General features: G+C 42.1%; 1 protein-coding gene across 2 annotated transcripts; it reads left to right on the forward strand.

Annotated features, from left to right (window-relative positions):
- Nucleotides 1-333: 333 nt before the first annotated feature.
- Nucleotides 334-17,992, forward strand: ZNF131 (zinc finger protein 131). 2 transcript variants are annotated; one of them, XM_065656639.1, is made up of 8 exons: nucleotides 362-445; nucleotides 4,236-4,374; nucleotides 5,744-5,845; nucleotides 6,694-6,838; nucleotides 8,959-9,319; nucleotides 9,422-9,644; nucleotides 13,907-14,037; nucleotides 15,983-17,992. In XM_065656639.1, the coding sequence occupies exons 2-8, from the start codon at nucleotides 4,251-4,253 to the stop codon at nucleotides 16,634-16,636; spliced, it is 1,740 nt and encodes a 579-aa protein (XP_065512711.1). In that variant the 5' UTR covers nucleotides 362-445; nucleotides 4,236-4,250; the 3' UTR covers nucleotides 16,637-17,992. The 2 variants fall into 2 exon arrangements, with proteins under 2 accessions (XP_065512712.1, XP_065512711.1); XM_065656640.1 differs by having other exon boundaries at nucleotides 334-445; nucleotides 8,959-9,644.
- Nucleotides 17,993-22,372: the final 4,380 nt, after the last annotated feature.

Below are 22,372 nucleotides of genomic sequence, written 5' to 3' on the forward strand. Positions count from 1 at the left end.
GCACCAACCGACCCCTGGAGGCGCCACTTCCCGCAGCAGCCCCGCCGCACCCGAGCACTGCCCGCCCCTGCGCGGCACCGGGGCCCCCCGCCCCGCCGCCTGGCCCCGCCCCGCCGCCTGGCCCCGCCCCGCCGCCTGGCCCCGCCCCCGGCGGCGGCGCCTCACGGCGGCACCGCCCATCCCCGCCGTCCGCTCTGCGGCTGCGCGGTGCTGTCGCGCGCGGGAAGACTACAACTCCCAGAATGCACCGCGCCGCCGAGCCCACGCCCCTCCGCTGCCTGCGCGCCCTGTCGTGTGAAAGGTGATCCTGGCGTCACTTCCTCCGCGCGGTGCAGGCCGGGAATGCGAGTCGCGATTGGCCGGCGGCCGCCCCGCTTTCCAGCGTGCGGGGGAGCAGGAAGCGGTACCGGCGGAGCGGGCGCGGCGGGGCGAGGGGCTGCTCGCGGTGAGTACCTGGCGGAACCGCCTTCCCACCCCGCGGGGCGCCGCGCCGCCGGGGCGCGACCCGGCCGGGAATTGAAAAGGGATCGATTTAATGCGCGCTTTGATGACGTAATAAGCACTAACGAGGCGGCGGCGCAGCCAAGCGCATGGCTCGGGGCGACACCGGCCGGGTCCCCTCCCCGAGGGTGCCCCCGGTGGGATACTCGCACCCGCCGATGGCCACCTGCACCGCTCTGGGAGCGCCCGTGCCCAGCGGGCACTCGGTGCTGGCTAGGCCTTCCGCCTTCTCCCGCTCCTGGGACTCGGCGGGCACTTATTGGCTCCTCCGCCTAAGGCGGGCTCTGCTGCTGCCTTACGATTGGCGGGGGTGGCGCTGACTGACATCAGCGCCCGCCAATGTGGCTGCGGCTATGGTGCGGCTGGCCGGGGGGCGCAGGGCTGAGGCCCGGGGCTTCGGCGGGGGCGGGGCCTGCGGGGCGGGGGCGCGCCCCCTGGCGGCCGCGTCCGTGGCTGAGGGGGCCCGGCCGCTGGTCCTTTTGACGAAAAGTGGGCAGCAAAGCCCACGGGAAGCTCTCAGTTGTGTGTAACCACTGTTGCCCGCCGAACACCCCTCAGATTCCTCTTTCCCGCGGTGGCCACGGCGAGATGGCGGCAGTTTGGTGGGTGCTTCGGCTGCTCCTTCGGGTTGTCGGAACCGCTGTGATGTGCTGCCCGCCTGCGTTTGTGCGCGACCCGCGTGGGCGGAGAAACCACGTGTCTGCTTCCTAAAATACGAAGAGTGCTGGCTGTAGTCCAGAAGGACAGTAATAAGCTGGCTTCATTGAGGGAGAGTTAAAGAAACATCCGCAAGTCCTGCGCACATCATGTGAGATGCATCCGGTGTTACGAGACGATAAGTGTTATAAGCGAAACCATATGCCAATCTTAATTATCCAATTAGAATTTATTAAGCAAGCAGTAAACAGGCAAAACAGCACTGGGCGGCCGGGGAGTCTCAGCTCCCCCAACGGCACACACCCCACCCCACCAGAGTCCCTCTTCTATAACTTTCCGGTCTCCAGGTAGATTTCCAGGCTGGCGTGGCTTGGTCCGATGCCTTCTGCGGCTGCGCATCCTGTTGCTAGGGGGTCGCGGGATGAAGGCAATAGTTTTCCTCCACACCGCAGGCTGCGACCCCACTCCCTTGGACATGCGCAGCACACTTCACCAACATAACTCCATTACATTTCCTGCCCCCCCACCAGACAATCATGCCAACATATTTTGTTCACCCGGTTTGATCAACAAATTTACAATATGAGTCTATTACAATAGGGTTAAGTTTGTAGTTTACAGTGTCCTTCAAGAAAATCAAGGTAAACAACTGAAACAGTCCAGTTTCTGTCACTTGTCTATGAAGCTACTCGTAAGTGGCAACTTGGATCACTTCTGTCTGCCCTCCATGGCTTCTCACTTTTCTTGTCTACTTTTCACTTCTTCCTCCAAAGTAGCCATGCTCTTATCTAATGGATGCTGTTCTGTCGGGTTTTTTTCTGCAGTATCACCGACTTTTTAAAATAAAAATACCCAATGAGTGCTGCAACTGCATTTAGATACACAGTAAATTCACACTTTTTACGAGTTCTCTGTTAATTCATGACAATAAACTAACCATCATAAGTTGTATGTTTTCTTATTCATGTTTAGTAAGTGTTCTGAGAAAGACAACTTTAAAAAAAAAATCTTAGATTTGGTAGGGGGAGGTTACACTATTGTTTTGAGGTTTGGGGGTTTTTTTGTAAGATATCCCTGCAAACGTTGAATTTGGAAGTAAATTACATTTAGGTAGGTGGAAATCATGAGAGCTGGAGGTCAAAATTTTGTTTGTTGTAACTTCTAAGGAATTACGCCTCTAACTGCAAGTCATCTTATCCTTTTCTAATGTGTCAAAAATGTCCAAGAAGAATTAAACAGTGAAGTAAATAGCTGACAACTTCCCACATGAGGCTTTATGTGGAATACCAGATAATGGAAGAGAGGCAGGAGCTGCTGCTCCTCTGTCTTAGACCCATCGTTACAGATGAGATGCAATGATGGCAGCAGTAGCATCTGTTCCCTCGCACCACACATTGCCCCTCACCCTCACAGGCCTGTCTCCTCTGTCCCCTTGAAGACCCTGATGGGTATTTCAGTGTCTGCTTTGCAAAGCAGTAATGGCAGGTAGAGCTGGACTTCCATAAGTGATTGCTTCTGCTCTTTTTTTTTTTTTTAATGCTCTTGGCAAAATGACTTCTCCATGGGCCAGTTTTTCTGAGATGCAAGAAAGTGTGTTTTGTGGTGAAAATAGGAACTCCACAATTTCATTTACTTCTGGTCTTCTAGTCATAAGAAGATAACTTTGTCTTACAATAACTGGGTAATTTTCCTCTCTGTGTCTGCTCAAGCCCAAGCCCATACACCTGTGTTTGTGAGGTAGAATTTATGCACAGGGGAGTCGGCAAGTATGGCAGCATCAGCTCAGATGTGATCTGTACATGTAAGGAACAGTTTTGCGCTCAGGACCTTCCAGTTCCGATCACATACAAAAATAATCTGCACCAGCAGTCAGGAACCACCTGCTCCCTAGTTACTTCTAACACTCTGAAGAAAACTACTTCATTGCCACACCAGAAATTTCCATCTCTTTAATAATGTTTGGTTTGATACCAGCTGCTCTCCTGACTTTTCTTCCTTTTGTCCATACTAACAGTATAGTGAGAAGTATGTTTTAAATTCCTTCAGGACTAAGTCAGGCCTAGTCAGAAAACACACGTTCTTCAAAGTGAGTTAGATTCTGAAAAGAAAGTTTCTGTTCTAATGTGATTTTGAACTGTCTTTGCTATTTCTGTGGCATTCTCAGTGTGAGCCATGTGAGTGTGGCAGTTGAAGATGAGTGATGCCTCACAGGTCTGAAATAGTTTTGCCTGGAGTTAGTTTGTGAAATGTTTTCATTGAAGCACCTGGACTCTCTCAAGAGGTTCTTTTGTATAAGCAGCAGACTAAAACCTGCGTCTCGTCCACAGGCACAGAGTTCTGCTAAACCACTTCAGGTCTGAGAACCTCTGCAGCTCCCACCCCCAGCTATGGTTATTGTATAAGTAAGGGCCATCAGATTATGAGGATATGTGTCTCTTTCAAGAGGCTGGCTAAGAATATTTCACTTTGCATGGGGAGAAGTGTAAGTAGGATGGATGAATAAGATGCTCTTTGCTCTTGGGTGTGACAGCACATTAAATCTCTGGCAACTCCTATATACTCAGAAGCTGAAAAATGCTGCTTTATTACAACCTTATTTAAAGGATGCAAACATCTTGTGTTCACTAGCTGCAAAATGTGACTTAAATATGAAAATTTCAAGAAGTGTTGTTCCACCAAGTGAATTGGTAGAATAGCAAGAAGTAACTGTATAAAGATTCTGACATTATGCTGCGGTAATGGTGTTGAATAGTTAGCTGTGGAGATGTTACATCCCTGCAGTATTTGCTTTGAGGGAGGTGGGTCCCCGCTGAATCTGTGGAATAAATAAATACACTTACCACTTTGACTGTTTTTTTCATGCGTATAAATAAGGCAACATTCTGCATCATTAACCCTACTGTTTCCTACCTGTCAGCTAAAATCAGGTAAACCTGTTACCAAGACAGTTTAGTGTTTCCATTTATTTTGTAGTCCCTGAAATATGCAAGTAAGTTCATGTTTGTATACTAACCTAACTGTGCATAGTATTTACTGAGTGGCACATTATCCTTATGCTCATACCACATTTTTTGCAGTCTAGTCCTTTTGCCATGGAAGCCGAAGAAACGATGGAATGTATCCAGGAATTCCCTGAGCACTATAAAGTTATTTTGGATAGACTGAATGAACAACGTGAGCAGGACCAGTTTACAGATATCACTCTGATTGTCGATGGTACGTACAGGCCTAAGAACCAGTTGTTATATAGAGAATTCTGAAAGCTGTGCTTGAAAGCTGTTGGGCTTGTCACAGGTCAGCTGTCAAACTGGGCTGCTGACAAATTCTTGGTTCTGTACCAGTGTGCTAGCTGCATGCAGAGTTTCATTTAAAATCTCAGGGTGAACAGTCTCCAGCAGTGATTAATAACTTTGCTTCTGCTTTTCAAACAAGGGTCTAAATATTTTTAGTTAGAAGCTCACTCTGAAACTGCTGTGCTGTATTTAACACCTTGCCTAAGGATTTCTGAAACATTGTTAAAATATTTCTCCCAAACTTGAGCTGACTGTTTGCATGCAGAGGACTTGTACAAATATTGCGGAAAAAAAATTTAAAAAAAAATCTTGAAATAATATTTATTTCTTGCTTCTCTGCCTACTAATATGTAGTTAGAATAGGGTAGAAGCATTCACTTTTCTGTGTGTGTTCTATGGACATAAGTATTAGTTTAAAAGTCTGACAGAGGTATAAGTGCTTATTATCACCTTAGAAAAGGTGGTGTCTGGTAGATAACCTAAGATCGCTTCTTATCCCAAACATGTCTTAGAACAGACGAGGACTTAAGGAAGATAGGCAGTGTCTACTAGGGCAGATTTAGCTAAAGGAGTAACACCTGATCTTTAAAAGGATAGCAAGAACTCTTTTGAAGGAAAAGGGTCCTACAGAGTCTGGATTAGAAAAAAAGTAAGCAAACGAAATAAAAGTTACTCTTCAGGAATTGCCATAGTTTCATTGGCAGTGCTTTCACAAAACTTATCCTGAATGTTTTTGTGTGCAGCTGTGTAGTTCTAATCCATGTTACTTCTCCTACCTCTGTCCCATGGAGCCTTATGAATGTTCGTGCCTGTGCCAGGGAGAGCGTGACACGGTGATGGGGAGTACAGAGTCTGGAAAACAGGAACAAAACAGCACAACTGCTGCTGTTCTGCAGTTATGCTGTCAGAAGTGGTGATAAAATACATCAGTCTGTAAGAGCAGCAAAAGCAAGGAGAATCTGGATAAAATCAGAGAGCTGAGGCCAAAACAGGAGAAAGTTTGCCTAGGAATTTCCCACAGCTTAAATCTGAGAAGAGAAACACTAGAGTGAGTGAGTCCTCCAGCTGAGTTGCAGAGCTTCGGCAAGGTCGGTTATGTCAACAAGGGTCTGCGTGAGATGGAACAGGCTAGTTGCAGTAGTATCCCATGTTACAAGGAGGCATGCTAAAGGACTCTATGCTGCTGGAATAGATTTGTACACTGGGTGGTCTCTTTTCCGCATCTGCACTTCTTCTACACTATGAGTGAGGAAGGTGTTATCCTAAACCAAAATTTTTGTCTCTCATTGTAGGTCACCATTTCAAAGCTCATAAGGCTGTTCTTGCTGCCTGTAGCCAGTTCTTCTATAAATTCTTCCAAGATTTCACTCAGGAACCTTTGGTGGAGATTGAAGGTAATCTGATCTGTGCAAATAAAAAACTTCAGAGTTGTGTCTCCAAGCTGGAAATGAATGGAGTATCCTTGGTACAGGCTTACATACGTACTTGTTCATGTCAATTAGCGTTCTGGATAGCAGCTCTTGAGTGGTTCTGAGGCAGCTAACACCACTGGAAAAAAATTTACCCCCTACCCGCCCCCCGCCCTCCGCAAAAAAAAAAAAAAAGAAAAAAAAGAAAAAGAGCCATGTTGAAATAGTTTTTTTGGAAGAGAAAGTGTGAGGTTCTGTGGGTGGGTTTTTCCTTGTTTGTTTCTTTTTTATTTTTCTTTTTTTTAGTCTTCCACTCAATACATGGTTAATGGGGGTCAGGCAGACCCTGTATGTTTTTAGGACTAGCAGTGTGACATACAATCTTTTCCCTGATAACAGCCATTCTGATCAGATCAAAAAGGCTGCCAGTGATGGCCAACAGCAGATGCCTTGGCTGGGATGCAAGAACAGCATAGCCAGGGAGCAAATTACTGGAGCAATATTTCAGCCTTCAGTGACTTGCCGCTCCAAGGTCTCTTGAGAAAGAGATCGTATTTTTATGTTTAAATCTATACTTTTTATTATTCAAACAGCTTTTTGTCCATCTTATCGTTCCTTTAATCTTTGTCATGGCATAACTGTAATTGTTCCAGATTCACATGTATAGCAGACTTTTTATTCCAACATGAGTCTTCTAAGGGTGTTGTGTTTATGAAACTGGCAGCTACAGTACTGTGAGCAAAATGATGAGCAGCCAAGTATGCAAGATTCATCAGATAGATGAGACTGAGAAACTGCTAAAAGGAAATGCTCTTTTTCTTGCCTGTATACAGGTGTAAGTAACATGGCATTTCGTCATCTAATTGAGTTCACCTATACAGCAAAACTAATGGTCCAAGGTGAGGAAGAGGCAAATGATGTTTGGAAAGCAGCTGAGTATCTACAGATGTTAGAAGCAATCAAAGCACTTGAAATCAGGTAAGCACATAGGCCTCTTTTTCTTCCCAATGCTGAAAGGCAGAGTCACAAGAATCTTTTTATAACAGCTGGCTCCCTGTATTTTTCAGTGCTGTTCCTTATCCTGGAACCTCCTAAACTTATGTGGCACCATATACTCTTCTACTGTAAGATACAGGTCAGAATTATGCAGGCTAAAAATTTAGCGTCACACACTTCAGGCTGTACCTCGATGACAACTAACATAGCTAGTAAACATTGCAGACAATGTAGGGCTGTGACTTTCTGGTAACTAATACCAGGTCTCTGCTATCTGACTGCCCACACCTAATTGACAGCTGAGTGTACGGTGATAATGTGAAGGTAAAAAAGAGCAGACCTTAGTTGTCTGCTTAAGAAATTGAAAAGAAACTTGAAATTGAAAAAGTATGCTCTAATTTATATCACTTTGAGTCAGTGTAGACTGATAGAACTGTTGAATCAGGATTCAGATCTATCCATCAAGCTAAATTCTTCAGCCTGAAGTTATTTACCACTGTTGCATGATGTTATGCAGTTTGTTGGTTATACATCACCAGTACACACCATAATTCTCACGTTACGAGGAAACAAATGTTTTGCTTAACAAACACACACACAAGCCAGTCTATTCTTAGAGTTATTTCCGTTGTTCATACGTTTTTGAAAGGATTTTTTTTGTGGGAGGGTGTATTTGGTTTTTGTTGGAAAGACAAACTTGGGTACCACTATCAGTCTCTTGTTTTCTCTTCCACAGTAAGAGGGGGAAGAATTACAATACATTGCCCCAGTCAGAGCTTTGACTGAAATGGGCAGGTTTCAGAAACTAAGTATTTGTATAGTGCATCAAAGAGTTGCACGTTGTATGATCTAGGCTAGAAAGAAAACAATCAGCTGTTATTCCTTAATGTGCAGTTGTATTGTATGTGTGTATCCCCATTTAAAGTTTCACACAATGTGGTCAAGGTCTTTTGGTACATGATCCTGGAGATCCTTGCAGTAATATGCAAAGTAACTGTCACCTTCTAGATGTCAGAAATTCAGGCTAGATGAAACTGTAAGTTCAGCTGCTCTGTCTTCCTGTGTCTCAATAGAGTAAGGTAACATTTAATAAGCTGTATCCTGCATTAGATCATTAGCCACACATCTCTAACATATGATTTACAGATACTGGGTGAAGCCTTATGTCTCCTGTTACTAGAAAACATGAAAGTGATAGGGAACGGGTTACATTAGGGGATAAATCGGGCTGCAGAAGAAGGTAAAAGCACATCTTACTCTTGTCAGCCTGATTTGAGGGGAGCATAGCCACTCATTTTCGAAAGTGATAATCAGTAGTAAAACCTCCAGCACATGAGTGCTGCGGGTGATCTTGAGGGTATGACTGGAAAGCATCGTCCCACTCAGCTCTGTCTGTGTTTGGGATGGCACGCTATCTCTGACATCTTGGAGGAAGTAGGTTCTGTGTGTATGATGCAGGCAGAACAGAGCAGAGCTGGGGTTTGGGTTTAAGCCCAGAAAATTAAACTAGAATATTCTTTCCATGTCCCAGTAGCTTTTATTTCTACCTCAGGTGTTAGCTGTGTGCTTTCCTGAAGTATGAGATGTTCTCATAATCCTTGTGTGACTTCACAGATGTAGTGTTTTCTAAGAAACTGTAAGCCCTGCAGGCAACTGCAGACATTCCAGAGCTTAAAAGGTGAATAGTGTAGGAAGGACTTGAACCTAATTTCTGAATATGCAGGCCAAAGAACTCCTTCCTATGGAGAAGTTTTATTTCCAAGTACAGTATTTCACAAGTTTCTTAGATAAACCTATGTCATTAGGTTAAGTGGCCTTTCTTCTTGACAGGTGCTTTGTGTCATTCAAGTAGAGCAATTTAAAACACCTTAGTAGCCTTATGTCAAAGGCTCTGCAGGTTTAACCATGCTGTTTTACAGCTCTAAGGAGTATAGATTAAGGACAAATTAGCTTCTGAGAGGCACATAGATTATGTGGTCATTCATTGCTCAGCTTTTTTGAGAAACAGCTAGAGAGTGTTGGATGCATAAGCTCAGTATTAGGCAGGAATTATTATGTCAGTGCTTATGGATCTTAACCATGCTTATGCAAATGTTTTACAGGAACAAAGAAAATTCATCAACTTTAGAATCAAATCAAGCACAAGGTAAAAATAAACCAAAAAAGCGGAAGATAGCTGAAACCTCTAATGTTATCACAGAAACACTGCCGTCTGCAGAATCAGAGCCTGTTGAAATTGAGGTTGAGATTGCTGAAGGGACAATTGAAGTGGAAGATGACAGCATTGAAATACTTGAAGAAGTAGCTTCTGCAGAGCAATCCATAAAGTACATCCAGACAACGGGTACGTCAGATGAATCTGCTCTGGCTCTTCTGGCAGACATCACCAGCAAGTATCGTCAGGGAGAGAGAAAATGCCAGATCCAAGAAGGTGATAGTGCAACTGATCCGTCGTGCAAACAGGTAGAAGGTATTGAAATTGTGGAACTTCAGCTGTCACACATGAACAATTTATTCCACTGTGAGATATGTAACCGTTCGTTTAAATTGTTTTACCATTTTAAGGAACACATGAAAACACATTCTACTGAGAGTTACAAGTGTGACATATGCAATAAAAGGTATCTACGAGAAAGTGCTTTGAAACAGCACCTCACCTGTTACCACCTTGATGAAGGTGGTGCCAGCAAGAAGCAAAGACCTGGCAAAAAAATACATATATGCCAGTACTGTGATAAGCAGTTTGATCACTTTGGACATTTTAAAGAGCACCTCCGGAAGCACACAGGTAAGAGCACTGTGGTAGTCCTGTCCTTGTGGCTTGGCTCTAGCATTTTGGGTTTTTGCATGTTTCGGGGAAATAGAGAATATGCTGAAGAGAACACCTGAGTCCTCGGTGCTAGAAATACCTGGCTTCTATTTACAGTTAAAGTGCTGGTTTGTCTTTTTGTTTGTTCATTTGTTTTGTTTTCCATTGATGTAAACATTTCAGGGAATCACATGGTTACAAATAGGCACCTAAAACCAGAAAGCATGAATGAAGCTTCTCTCTCAAGTCTCTTAAATCTCGAAGATTTTTTCAAAATCTTTTCTTAAAGCATGTTTGCTTCCTCAAAAGTACTAAACTGAGGAGCTACTTTTATTTTCACGGTTCCACTAGCACATGTTTCTGTTGAAATATGACCTCAACTGTGAGCTTCTCAGTGGAATACAGTTTAGAGGGCTTTGTCTAACAAAACTTCTGAGCAAATGCCTTTTAATGCATTAGGCATAAAATACTTCCTAAAAGTTTTCTTGTATCATCTTGTTTTGAAAGTTTCACCCTTGCTCTTGACATCTCATCTATGATTTTATTTTTCTTTGTTAATTAACACAGCAAAACATTTCTAGTGACTATAGTATGCTTTTTTTACTGTGAAATCTGCCTCTCTGAAATCTGGATAGCATCTTTTGAGTACAAAGTGGTTTGTGCTGCTTCTTTCTTCTTTATATTATGGAAGGTTAAGATGCTACTTTGTCATCTCTATTGAAAAGTCTACTATCTGAACAGGTACTGATCATTATACAGATAACTCTGAATGTAAAATAAACGTGGTCCTGATCTTCCAGATGGTTTTGGTTAATATGTCAATCATGAGTCATCAGTAAGAATCCAATGGAGGGTAGCAGCCCTATTTCTTTCACAACTTCTTACCATTGTTAAAGCCTTTTAATTTTAATTTCTTGGTATCCACGTATGAGACTGCTGACTATATATGGCAGTGTCCAGTCTATTCTGAATAGCAGCTCCAAAGTTCTATTTATAAACAGTCTTTGGCAAATCCTTATTACCTGTGAAGCAGGGAGTGTTTCTCCATTACGAGCCATCCAAATACAAGCTACTTAACAAAAGTCTTTTCAGGTAAAAGTTTGTGGCAGATTAACAGAGTAACCCAAATGTCACAATACGTTGATTGCTGTTGCAACAAAGGATTTTGGGGCAAAGCAACTTAGCATATCACAGGAGGTACAGAATACTTTCTAAATATATTGATACAACAAGTGTAATGCATGGAACCTATTTACTTTGGGTTTAGCATTTTCAAAAGCCTTAAGATTAAAATCAAAATGGATACTAGCATCTAACTGTGGTCTCCTGAGGTCAGCGGAAAAACTGACCCATTCAGCCAAAAGCTTTGTAAGGTCTGAATTCTGTATAGCACTGGTTGAATGCTAAAATGAAATTAAAAGGCCTGAGGGAAAATGTCCTACGAAGTATTTGATCTTTTTGCTGGTTCTTCACAACACCAGCAATAACATGAAAGTAGCAATTGGAGCAGAAATAGGCACTTTATCAATGTTGGTAATTCTTTTTGATGTAGGAATTTGACATTCCCAATGGGTATTATCTTTGTCTCAATAAAATATAGGAAAAAGATATATGGAGTTTCTGACTCACGCTTACAGTGCCCTAAGCAGCTTCCAAGTCTCTGAAAAAGTACCTCAAAAATGTCTTGCATATCATTTAACTCTGAAAGTATTAACAGTCATCTCCAGAATTTATAAAGAGGGAGGAGGTTTGGTCTCATGTAATTAGTATATTTTTCCCCTGCATGAGGATGGATGAGATTTCACTTGCCAATTTTAAGTAGCACAGGACAGAAATTCCGCAAAGCTGCACTTAAATAATGTGTATCCATCGAGTTCAATAGCTCTAATTTGTCTTGCACAGGAAAAGCAATTTCCTCACACAGAAATCAATCTTAAAATGAAGCTACTGCTCTTAGTATGCTGATCTGATCCTGATGTTTTGCAAAGCTTATATTCCCTAGCAGAAATAGACACTGAATAGCTTTGATTCCCTCTGATTTTACTGGCAATTTTGACTGCTAAGTATTTCTGAAAGTTAGGCCTTCTTGATTTTTTTTTCTTTTTTTTTTCCTTTTATGGACAGCACGTGTGTGCGCTCACATGAGTGAAGGTGGAAGTGAATGAGTTGTGATGTGCTCCAAGCAGCTAAATTAATCTTGTCTGTCCTCTTGTCCAAAAACTCTGTAACTGAAGTAATTTGTAGACAAACTTCTTACAAAAAGTTAATCATAGTCTTTGCCATTCTTGGTAAGCCTAAAATATGTTTTACAGGAAGTATACTTTGAACTGCAAATAGCATCCTCCATAGGAGTGAATAAATGGACTCTGTTTACATACCTTGAATAAATGATCCCAATTAGTTAATTTGATAAATGCTTGCTTTTAGTGGAAAAAAAAAATAACTAGGTTTACTATTTCTCTCCAAACCCAACCTAAATAATGATACAGTAGCTTTATGGTTATGGTTGGATTCCCTGGTATTCCTTACATATTAAGCAAATAAAAGTCACTGTGATAGTTGTTACAGATTTCTTTGGGATAAAAAATATTTATTTAGGGGAGTCTCCTTCCTGTGACTGTAGGATTATAAAGGACTAGCACAATATTGAACTATCTCTGGTCAGAATTTCCATCCTGTGAGTTTGTTAGGGTTGGCAAATGGAATCTCATCCATTCTCATAAAGGGAAAACAGATATCATTAGATCAGGCCCAAAGCCTCTGTCATAAAATCTCACTCAGATGAGACTCAACTCGTAGTGGGGTAGGAGAAGCAAGTGGTCACCTTTAGCAGGGCAGTTGAGCCCCCAGCTCGCCAGTGTGTTTCTCAGAGAAGGAGAAGACAGCGGGCATGCTCTCTCTGTTTTCGACCTGTGCTGTGACTGGTGTAGCCCAGGTCACAGTGTTGATTTGCACTGTGCCAGGATGTGCCAAGTCCTTGATTTTTGACCTGCAAGACTGATGGCAGTTCAGCATCCTCTGCATTACCTGTACACAGTCTCCAAAAACATAGCATTTCGTAACCATGAAGGGGAATAGTCCCACCATTTAACATTTTTCTGTAGCGTTTAGGTGTGTAAGTGAAAATTATAGGCTACTTGTGAATTTCTTTTGAAAAGCTGATTAGGAACTTCAGAATATCTTTATTTCTGAAAATATGGGTTTATTGGCTTCTATGTTAGTAGTCACTAATTATTGCATTCCTGAAAATGCAGGCCTTTATACTAGGTAGTGCAGATTCTTTTGTTATTCGCTGAAATGTCTCAGCCTCTTTTGGAGTTCATTAAGCTGTTTCAGTAGTGATGTTGATGTCACCACCTCCACAGATTAATAATTAATATCAGACTTTTAGAATAAACACCCTGTTCCTAATTTTTTATACTTTCATTTCCTTGAATTTCATTGTGTTTGTGCATGATTAAATTAGTAAACAGAGACACCAGTTGTTCTTTGTTACTACTTGGTGACAGTACCAACAATATACTATTTCGGATTAAAAAGAAAAAGCGACCTGTTTACAGCCTCCCCTGCTGTTGTCCCTAGCTGGCTTCTGTGTTTGGTATCAGGTTGGAAATTAAGTGGCCAAACTGAAAGGAAATTTTATCTTGCTTGTGCCCATTTATGTTCCTCTGTGCTTTCTCTTCACTGTATTTTGGGGGGAGGGGGTGTCGTTTGTTTGTTTTAATACCGATGCATTGTTACTGTATGGTCATTCCTTGCCAACTTCTTTTCTGGAGCTCAGTTTCAGCTCTCAAGCATAAGCAGTTCTTGTTCTTGAAAACAAAACTCTGTTATTTAAATATTTCCTTCTTTAATATGTCACTTCATATATTTACTAATGTTGGGTCCTTAATTGTAAATATTATCAGATGAAAAGAGAGAAATATGTGCTATTTTTTCTTAAGATATTTCAGAAGAGTAGTAATGTAACTTCCATAAAAACCTAAATGTATCTTAAATGGCACTGCTTATTGTTACATTGTCTTGTATCTGAATGAGAGTTATGACTCCCCGTGAGGTTTTTTTCTTTTATTTACATAAATTGAGTTTACATATAATGTCTTTATCTTCTTTAGAATTTCCCAGTTGGCCATGTCTTTACGGTGTATATATCATCCTACACAAGAGAGAGGAAGAAGAAAGAGCTGACAGAGAACTGCCTGGTTTTAAACACTTACAAATCCCTGTATCTGTCTTAACAGGTGAAAAACCATTTGAATGTCCAAACTGCCATGAACGTTTTGCTAGGAATAGCACTCTCAAATGTCACCTGACAGCCTGTCAGTCTGGAGCTGGAGCTAAAAAGGGAAGAAAAAAGCTGTACGAATGTCAGGTGGGTAATGGAAGTAGCAGAGCCTGAAGTTAAATACCTGCTTCCTGTACTAAGCAGGAAAGGCAACGAGAGTGGGCTTATATCACCAAGAACTACTTTTAGTAAATTAAATATAAGGATTGAATTAAACCAAACATGCAGATAAATTTTTATATCTAAGTAGTTCCATTGAAAATATGGAATTATTGATATGGAGCCTCATAATTCTTACAATCAGACTCTTACGGGTATGTAATTGTTCATCTGCATTTTACTGATCTTTCTGCTTCCTTTTCAAGGTTATTGATGCACTGACCTAGGCCTTTACAGCTTGTGAGCATGCTTCCCTAAAGTCCAAAATAAAAAGTACTATTTTATTTCTTATTTTATTATTCTTTCGTTTGATACCAAATATCTTGACTTTGCCTGGAAAGTCATTCCAATTTAAAATGGCAATCTGTAATGTCTTTTAAGCAAGTATAAATACAGTAGATGGACAGCTAGGGTACTTGCTCAGTAACTATATGTAACTGACATTTGAAAAGCTGTTTAGATAAATCTTGCTTAGCATTTAAAAGCTGACTCTGAAAAGCTAGAAAATACAAGAGCTTAGGCTGGTTGTAGCATTTTTAAATGCCAGTTGCTGCCTCACTGCTGTGACAGTCTCAAATATGAACACGCTTCTTTTTTTCCACTTTCCTCTCCCCCGCTTCCTCTCCGTTTCTCGTCCTTTAAGGCGCTCACCTTATTCAGTTCACAGAATGGCTGTGGTTTGAGGTTAAGTTGGGTTGTGTAGTGAAGAAATCTACTGGATATCGGCTTTATTTGTTCCAAAAGAAAGAGTGATCTTATTCACAGAAAGCATTGAATACTGCAAGAGATTAATTCATTTTGTGTTGCTAATCAAATAATTTAACCAGAAGTTTCACTGATGCTGTTGCATCATTTAGTTGTAATGCCAGTCTAAAGCTGATTCTTGGGAGCATACCTTTGTCTTAAAGATTACTTTGTTCTGAATGTGAGAATTACTGTATAGCACAAAGTTGTACAAGAGAGCTTCATGGAACATACTGTTTTGTCTTTGTGATCCTTTGGTCTACTCACTTTGTATCATAGCTTTCACTTTCTATATTGATACCACACCCTCTCACAGATGTTGTGATTGTGGATTAGTGTTTCTTCAGCTTACAGAAACTACAGCAGTTCTTGGATAAATTTTTCTTGAATTTTTCTCTCCTTAGAACTAAAACTAAGTAGTGTTCAGTAAATAATCTTGGCTCACTGAACAAAGAGGTGAAAGGAAAATGATGCCTCCTTGTTGAGCACTTTTGGTGCTCTTCAGTGTATGTGTGGAGTACTGAATTAGGCTCCATGTGGCAAGAGCAATAATTATATGCTTGGGCATTACCAATAGTCATTACCTTTAGGTATGACTAAGTAATTCTGAGTGTTTATCTGTAAGGTTAGTATTTTAAGAAGTCTAGTGAGGTAAACCTCATGATGCCATGAGCAAATGAAAGGTGACAAGGAAAAGTTGGCTAGTAGTACTGCATCTAGAACTTCAGTAACAGGACAGTTTGTATTGCACTTTTATTATACAGTATTATTACATAAATAGCTTTTCACTCAAAACTCTAGCACCAGACATTTATTGGGGCATGATACTGTATGTGAATTTCATGTAAGGTTAAAATAAGAAAACTTTGAAATGCTGTATTGATTCATAAATTTTGTAGGTATTCTGTGTGTGCGCAACTCAAAAGTAGCACATTGTTTCTCAAAAATAAATAAATGTCAGGTCTTCTGTTCATCTGAAGCTGACTTCTCAGATTTTACTTCTAACGTATATGTTTTTTTAATCCAAGTAGCAAGAAACTACACTATGCGAAGCCATGATCTGAAATAGGCACTATACTTTGTCGTATTTCTGTTGGCACTGTTTAACATACAGTATCTTCTGTTTCAGGTTTGTAACAGTGTGTTTAACAGCTGGGATCAATTCAAAGATCACTTGGTAATACACACCGGTGACAAACCCAACCACTGTACTCTATGTGATTTGTGGTTTATGCGAGGCAGTGAGCTGAGAAGGCATCTCAAAGAAATGCACAATATTTCAGAACAAGTAGTGACAGAAGAGGTTCTTCCAGTGGAAAATGAACCAGTAACATCAATGACTATAATAGAACAAGTGGAACAAGTCCATGTCCTACCAGTAATTCAGGTACAAGTAGATCCTGCACAGGTTACTGTGGAACAGATGCATCAGGATCTCATACAGGACAATCAAGTGAAAGGCACGCAGATGGAGGAACTTCAAGAACAGGTGCAAATTCGTTACTTGGAAGTGGAACACATTCAGACTGAACAAGGTGCTGAAGTTCATGTGGAGCAGTTACATGTTGAACATGTAAATCAAATACAGATGGAAGAAGTACAGGCAGAACTTGTAGATGGAACAGACCTTGAACAAGTAGAATATGAAAGTGTTGATCAAGGAGAAGCAGAAGAAAAGGAACCTGATCAAGTAGATCATGCAGTTAAGGAAGATCATGAACAAGCTGAAGACTTAAAACCTCAACAATTAGTGGACATGCAGAATGAAAAGGTGGATGACTAGGACAAATAATGACACAGTGCAGGTTTAGGAATGAAATAGCAGATTATTTTTGTTAACTTTTGCATTGGTTTGTGAACCATCAGTGGTCACCTTTCCAATATGCTGTCCTTAGGAAGCTGGACAAGTGGACCAAAATTAGTTTTCTTCATGTACAACTGAACTTCTCACATATGTGAAAAATAACTTTCACATTCATGTAATACCGTGGAACAGAAAATACCACAGACATGGACAGCTTTGTGAGGATTTTAAAATGAATAGCTTGTGCCATTGTTACACCTGGGCTGTATGTAAGAGTAACTTGACCTGTTTTGCCCTTGTGAGAAGCAAACTCTTGTTATAGATTTGCAGGGTGTCTGTGGCAAAAGAATCAGTAAAGTCTCATCGGTTCTATTTTAAGTGGCAGTTTGGCATCTGTGAATTTTCGGATTGATCCGTTTGCTGTATCCTACAGTAGTCCCTAACTTTCGGGTTGGGGAAAAAATATTGTTGCTGGAGGTCTCTGAGCACAAAAATCCTGTGCCTTGTCAGCACTGACTGGTTAAATTTCCACAAAGTTCCTAGAGTGTTCAAGAACCTAGTTCAGTAAAAGGCAATGTAGGTAATGTTATAGCGCTTTATATTTTAGCTTTAAAATGTCAGCTACTGATTTTTTTTTTTTTTCCATTTAATGTAGAGGTGGGGGGCTGAGGGAGGAAACAGAAACAGATTCCACATGTAGGCAGCAGGGCACTCTAAAAAGGACACTTTGAAATAAGAAAAGCTCAGTAGAATCTGTGGTAAACAAGAGCTGGAAGAAAGCTACCAGCAGACTTTTCTTTTATAAATGATCATTTTTTATATTGGATATGTTTAACCATAAATATAGAGACTTGTCTATATGGTATCGGGTTCCTCTTTGTTTGAAATGACATTCTGACACTTGACAGAAATATGTTGTGCTAAACATAAAAGTAAAAGCCATAGGTATGAGTGCTAAACTGCGGATTGAAAAGTAGGAGTGTAAATAACTTAATGAATATTAGACAATAAAACAATACCAACCATGAAATGGTGCATTATTTGTTTCATCCAATAAACTAAGAACAACTGAGTGACTGGCAATTACAGGGCAAGCTGCCAGTGGTAAGAATCAATCTAATTTTTAATAAGATTATTAGCTCTTTAAAGTTGGATTTGTTTAGAAAATAATTGTCTAGCTCTATGTTCAAGGATGCTAAGGACATCTAATTCTCAATTATTGCCTTGAAATTAGAGGTGCTCCACACTTCTGAAAAGCTTTCTTTTCAAAGCCTTAACTGAAAGGAGGAATTTTTGTAAGGATTTTCCCTAATGCTCTTAGTTAAAATCAGGCTTTTCTATTCAGTTTTCTCCAAATGTAGAATTGTTTCCTGGGATTTGTGCTTTTATTTAGTCTCGCTCAAAATGATTGTGTTTCATCATAGCATTTGAGAAACTGTTGCAAAACGAACATAGATCTCAATTAAAATTTCAAACAATTTTATTAATGTAACTGGCATTCTTTTTAATGATGTTTTTGTTTTCTGAGATGCAAGTAATATGTGATGAGATTCTGTGCAGAAGAAAGAATGTTAAGAATGAAAGTAAAAGTTGGCTATTGTGTTTACACTTGGTTTCTGATAAGAAGGTTGTATTTTGATAACATGGAGGGGACAGGCCTATTTGCTTAGCTGCATAACTGTATTTTTTTAGGTATTTGTGCATATAAACACAAGGTCTGTATCTGTGGAATTAGAGGAGCAATCTGGCAGCCTGTCTAACCAATTAAACTGACTCTTAGACCATTTAAGTCCAATGTAAATCGAGCAGTAGGTGGCATTGGTAGCAGGGCAGTGGTACGGTAAGCACAGTTGGGCTATTTCTTTGTTCTGTTTGATCTCCTCTTTTCAGTCACAGTTCACTGATTTGGTAGGAGAGAAACAATGCTCTGTTGTGCTCAGTGCAGCCCTGGGTGGGAGCACGGTGGGACCGTGAGCCATCCCCTCCTCGCCCCGCCGATCAGGGTGAAAGGCTCTTCTCAAGCAACATCTCCACTGGAGAGCCCTTCTCTTTGCAGACCCATCTTCCCTATAATTTCGTAAACTAAAACTAATCGGCTAAAGCAGTGGGGTTTAGGCATTGAGAAATGGAAAAGTGGGAGTCAACAAAAACCCATGAGATGTGTCTGGATATAAAATAAAATCAAGCATCAAATTGAGACTGAGGTTAAGGGTAGACTTGTAGATTTATATGTAATATTAATGAGAGACCATAAACTATTTCTGAAAGTAGAGCAGGGAGGGGAAAGTGAGCTGATGAACCGTTTGAGAAATGCTGAGTTATTTAGGCAATATAAGAAATAACTAGCTGTTTTTTCTCTGGAAAGGTCTTCCTGAGCATGTTTCATCTGCAGACTTTCAAGGCTGACATCAGATGTCGATCCTGTGTGAACTGGTCACTAGAGGAGGATCATGCAGCCTCTGCTTTGTTTGGCCTGCCTGCAGTTCAACTTTTAATTAGCTAATGGTGCAGAATATGGTACTCTCTTCCAACAAGTTCTGTAACTCGGTGTTATTTTCAGTGAGAAAATGTTTATAATGATGTTCAGTTGGGTTGCTTATTTTTAAGGGTGTGAAGGATCTCTCCTACAGGGACTATCTTGAAATGTGCAGTTAGATTTTGTTGTTGTTAAGCTGTCGTGTTTGCTGCTAGCGAATCATTTAAAAATGAAAGCAGCCTGGCTATAATGAAAACAAATCATTTGTAGCTTGTCGAACTGGCAGCTTGGGCACGTCCAGCAGAAGCTGAAGCCCTTTCCTGATTCGCAGCTTGGACCTAATCCAGCTTCAGCCGCGGCTGGACCAACTTTGTGAGCGGGGCCGTGTTCTCATCTTTGCCGCGGCTTTGCACACAAGGTGAGAGATGCTCACGCAGCTGTCCGGTGCTTTCTGCTTGCCAGGTTTTTCTTCTAAGAGGAGCCTTGGCGTCTGTAACCATCTCTGCCGGGACTTGTCTTTAAACGAGGGCTGCCAGCCTTTTAGGGCAATAATTCGTGCGGTTAAAAGACCCGAAGCTCGGATGGGGGTGCAGGCAGCAGCTGCCAGGGCGGGGGGCTCAGACGTGGGGATAGGAGCGCCTGGGGGCGCGGGTGGGCGGCGGCGCTGTGCTGCCGGCCAGGCCGCGAGCGCGGCCCGACGGAGCTGTCCGAGGTGCGCCGGAAAAACGGCGGCGGCGCCCCGGCCCCCTCGGCCTTCTCGGCCGCCGCGGCCCCCTCGGCCGGGTCGCCGAGGCAGGCGAGGGGCGCGGTGGGGCAGGAAGGCCCGTCCCGCTCCGCGGGAGGCGAAAGGAGGCGCGCAAATGGCGGGCAGCCTGGCAGGAGCAAGTGGCGGGTGGCGGCGCTGAGGCCCGCGGCCCGGGGCTGGGTCGCCGGGCGGCGGGAAGGGGCGGCGAGGCCCTGCGGAGGCAGCGGGAGGGAGCCGGCGCCCAGGCCCCTGCTCTGGCAGCGCAGCCGGGCCCGGCCTGGCAGCCGTGGCCGGGGGCTCAGCCCGCGCTCCCGTGCCTGCCGGGAGCGGCGGGGCGGCGGGGAGAGTCCCGCCCGTGTGGGGCGGCCTTCCCTGCAGGGGCTGCGCTCATTTCCGCAGCGCTTGGTCGCCCTTGTTGTAATTTATGTGTTGTTTTGCCTGGAGGAAGTACGCTGCCTAGAAGGAATTATTTTTCTTGGTAAAGTCACTGGCATAACGTCCCACCTTTTTCCGATTGTGTCTTGGCCCACGCAGCGTGGGTGGGTTTTGATCGTTATTCAAACGTGGATTATTTGAGGGACGCTTGTCTTTTAACTGAGGCCCTTTTCTTGTGCTGGGACTAATTGGAGCCCGAAGCCAAAATATTTTCAGTCTAAGAAATCCCGTGTTATGTTTAATGCACAAAATATACAACTAATTCCACAGGAGCCAGGACATGCTTCAATGTTTTCTGGGTTGCGATATTATTCCTTATCTGGTGTAACCTGTTCGTGTAGCGTGGCTGGCACAGTTACTGTAGCAGGAGTTGTCACAAGAAATTTTTGGTTTTGGGACTTTCCCCTTCAAGGGTGAGGACTGTCGTTTCAGTTGATCCACACCAAACGGGTTTGTTGACATCATGGGTGCACGCATGTTACAGCATGTTTGGACTGTCCCTGTCCACAGTTCAGGAGGAAAACTGAAAACCAGTACTCATTTTCAGGGAGAGAAGTGTGTTTGTGCACGCGTGTATAAAAAAATGGAATTTAAAAAGTGTCATTCTGTGGAAAAGGGTCCTAAATTGCACATCTAGGTGGTTGTTGTTGTTGTTGTGGGTTTGGTTGGTCGTTTTTTTCCTCCACTGGGTAATTTAATTTAAATATTTTCTCAGATCTTAAGGAGTTCCAGGGGCTGGGCAACCGCATGGCTGTAATGAGCAAACAATTGCTTATTTTTCCTGACCTCTTAAATATTATCATCCATCTTCTAGTGCCTTAATTCAACTGGTAGTTCTTTTCTAAATAATATATTATCCCACAAGTAGATGCAAGGACCTCAGGATTTTAGTTAGTTCTAGACAGTTGGTCTGTTTGGGAGTTAGAAACTAGGATACCTGAATATGCCAGTTTTACTGTTCTTACAGTTACTTGTTTGGGATCTTTTGAAAGTGTTATTTTTAAAATTGCAGCTTCTGGGGTATTTTAAAACATATTGTCCAGTCATAGGGTCCTTAGCTTTGTCATATGAAAATACTCAAAATGATTTCATAAAATAACACAGGGCCTACACTGTTGCAAATATAAACAATTTATTATAATATATTCTGGTCTAGTGATTCCATTTTGAAGGCAAATTACTCTGGAAAAGAAGTGGTTGCTCACATGGTAGCCACATTACAATAAACAGATTAATTAGCCCTTCGCTAAAAATGATTTTTCTTTGGGTTCTCGTAGGCTGAGCTTCATGGGAGAATTTTCTGGACTTCACCAGCGGGAAAATGAGATGCTCTCTGGAGTCCCCACTCCACGAGACGCAGGGCACTGACTCAAGCAGATGCAGCACCGTGGCAGCTGCAGTGTTTCACCGCCAGGAAGCACATATGACAGAGGTGGTGGTAAGATACGTATTCAAAAAGTGCTTTTTGCAGGGGGATTTGTTGTTTGGTTTGGGGGTTTTTTTGAGATTAAGTTACACAGGAGTGGGGAACATAACAAATGAGAGCACGTGCATTCGAACCATACTGGCAAATGATGGGATTAACTCCTTGCAGCTGGAACACCCCACAACATTTTCATGGCCAGTGTTATTCTGGAGCCCAAGAAGCCAGGAGTGTTTTGCTCCTCTTCCTGATCTTTTTCGTGAGGCAGGGGATAAAGTTCAGCCTTTGAAACTCTCGGCTAACACTGAGAAAATGTCCAGCATGACTCCTCTGTGTTCCGAAGTAACCAGTTCTTCATGCATAGACAGCTATCTTTTAGGACACTTGGCAAATATTAATTAGCTCAGCCTCTAACTGTTCCTGTAAAGTAGGTAAATGGCTTTTGTTTTCCTTTTTTTTTTTTTTAAATTTTATTTTTCTGTACTTTATTATGGTTACACAGAGTAAATAATTCTGCAAGCAGGCAGTAGTGGAACTGAAGAGACTGTCCAGCTTCCTGATTTTCTTTCCTGAAGCATAAAACCAAAGACTCTTCTCATAGCAAGGAAAACGAGTTATTGAAAAGGATAACTCTGA

Source organism: Caloenas nicobarica, chromosome Z, assembly GCF_036013445.1.
Source record: "Caloenas nicobarica isolate bCalNic1 chromosome Z, bCalNic1.hap1, whole genome shotgun sequence".
NCBI classification, from domain to species: domain Eukaryota; kingdom Metazoa; phylum Chordata; class Aves; order Columbiformes; family Columbidae; genus Caloenas; species Caloenas nicobarica.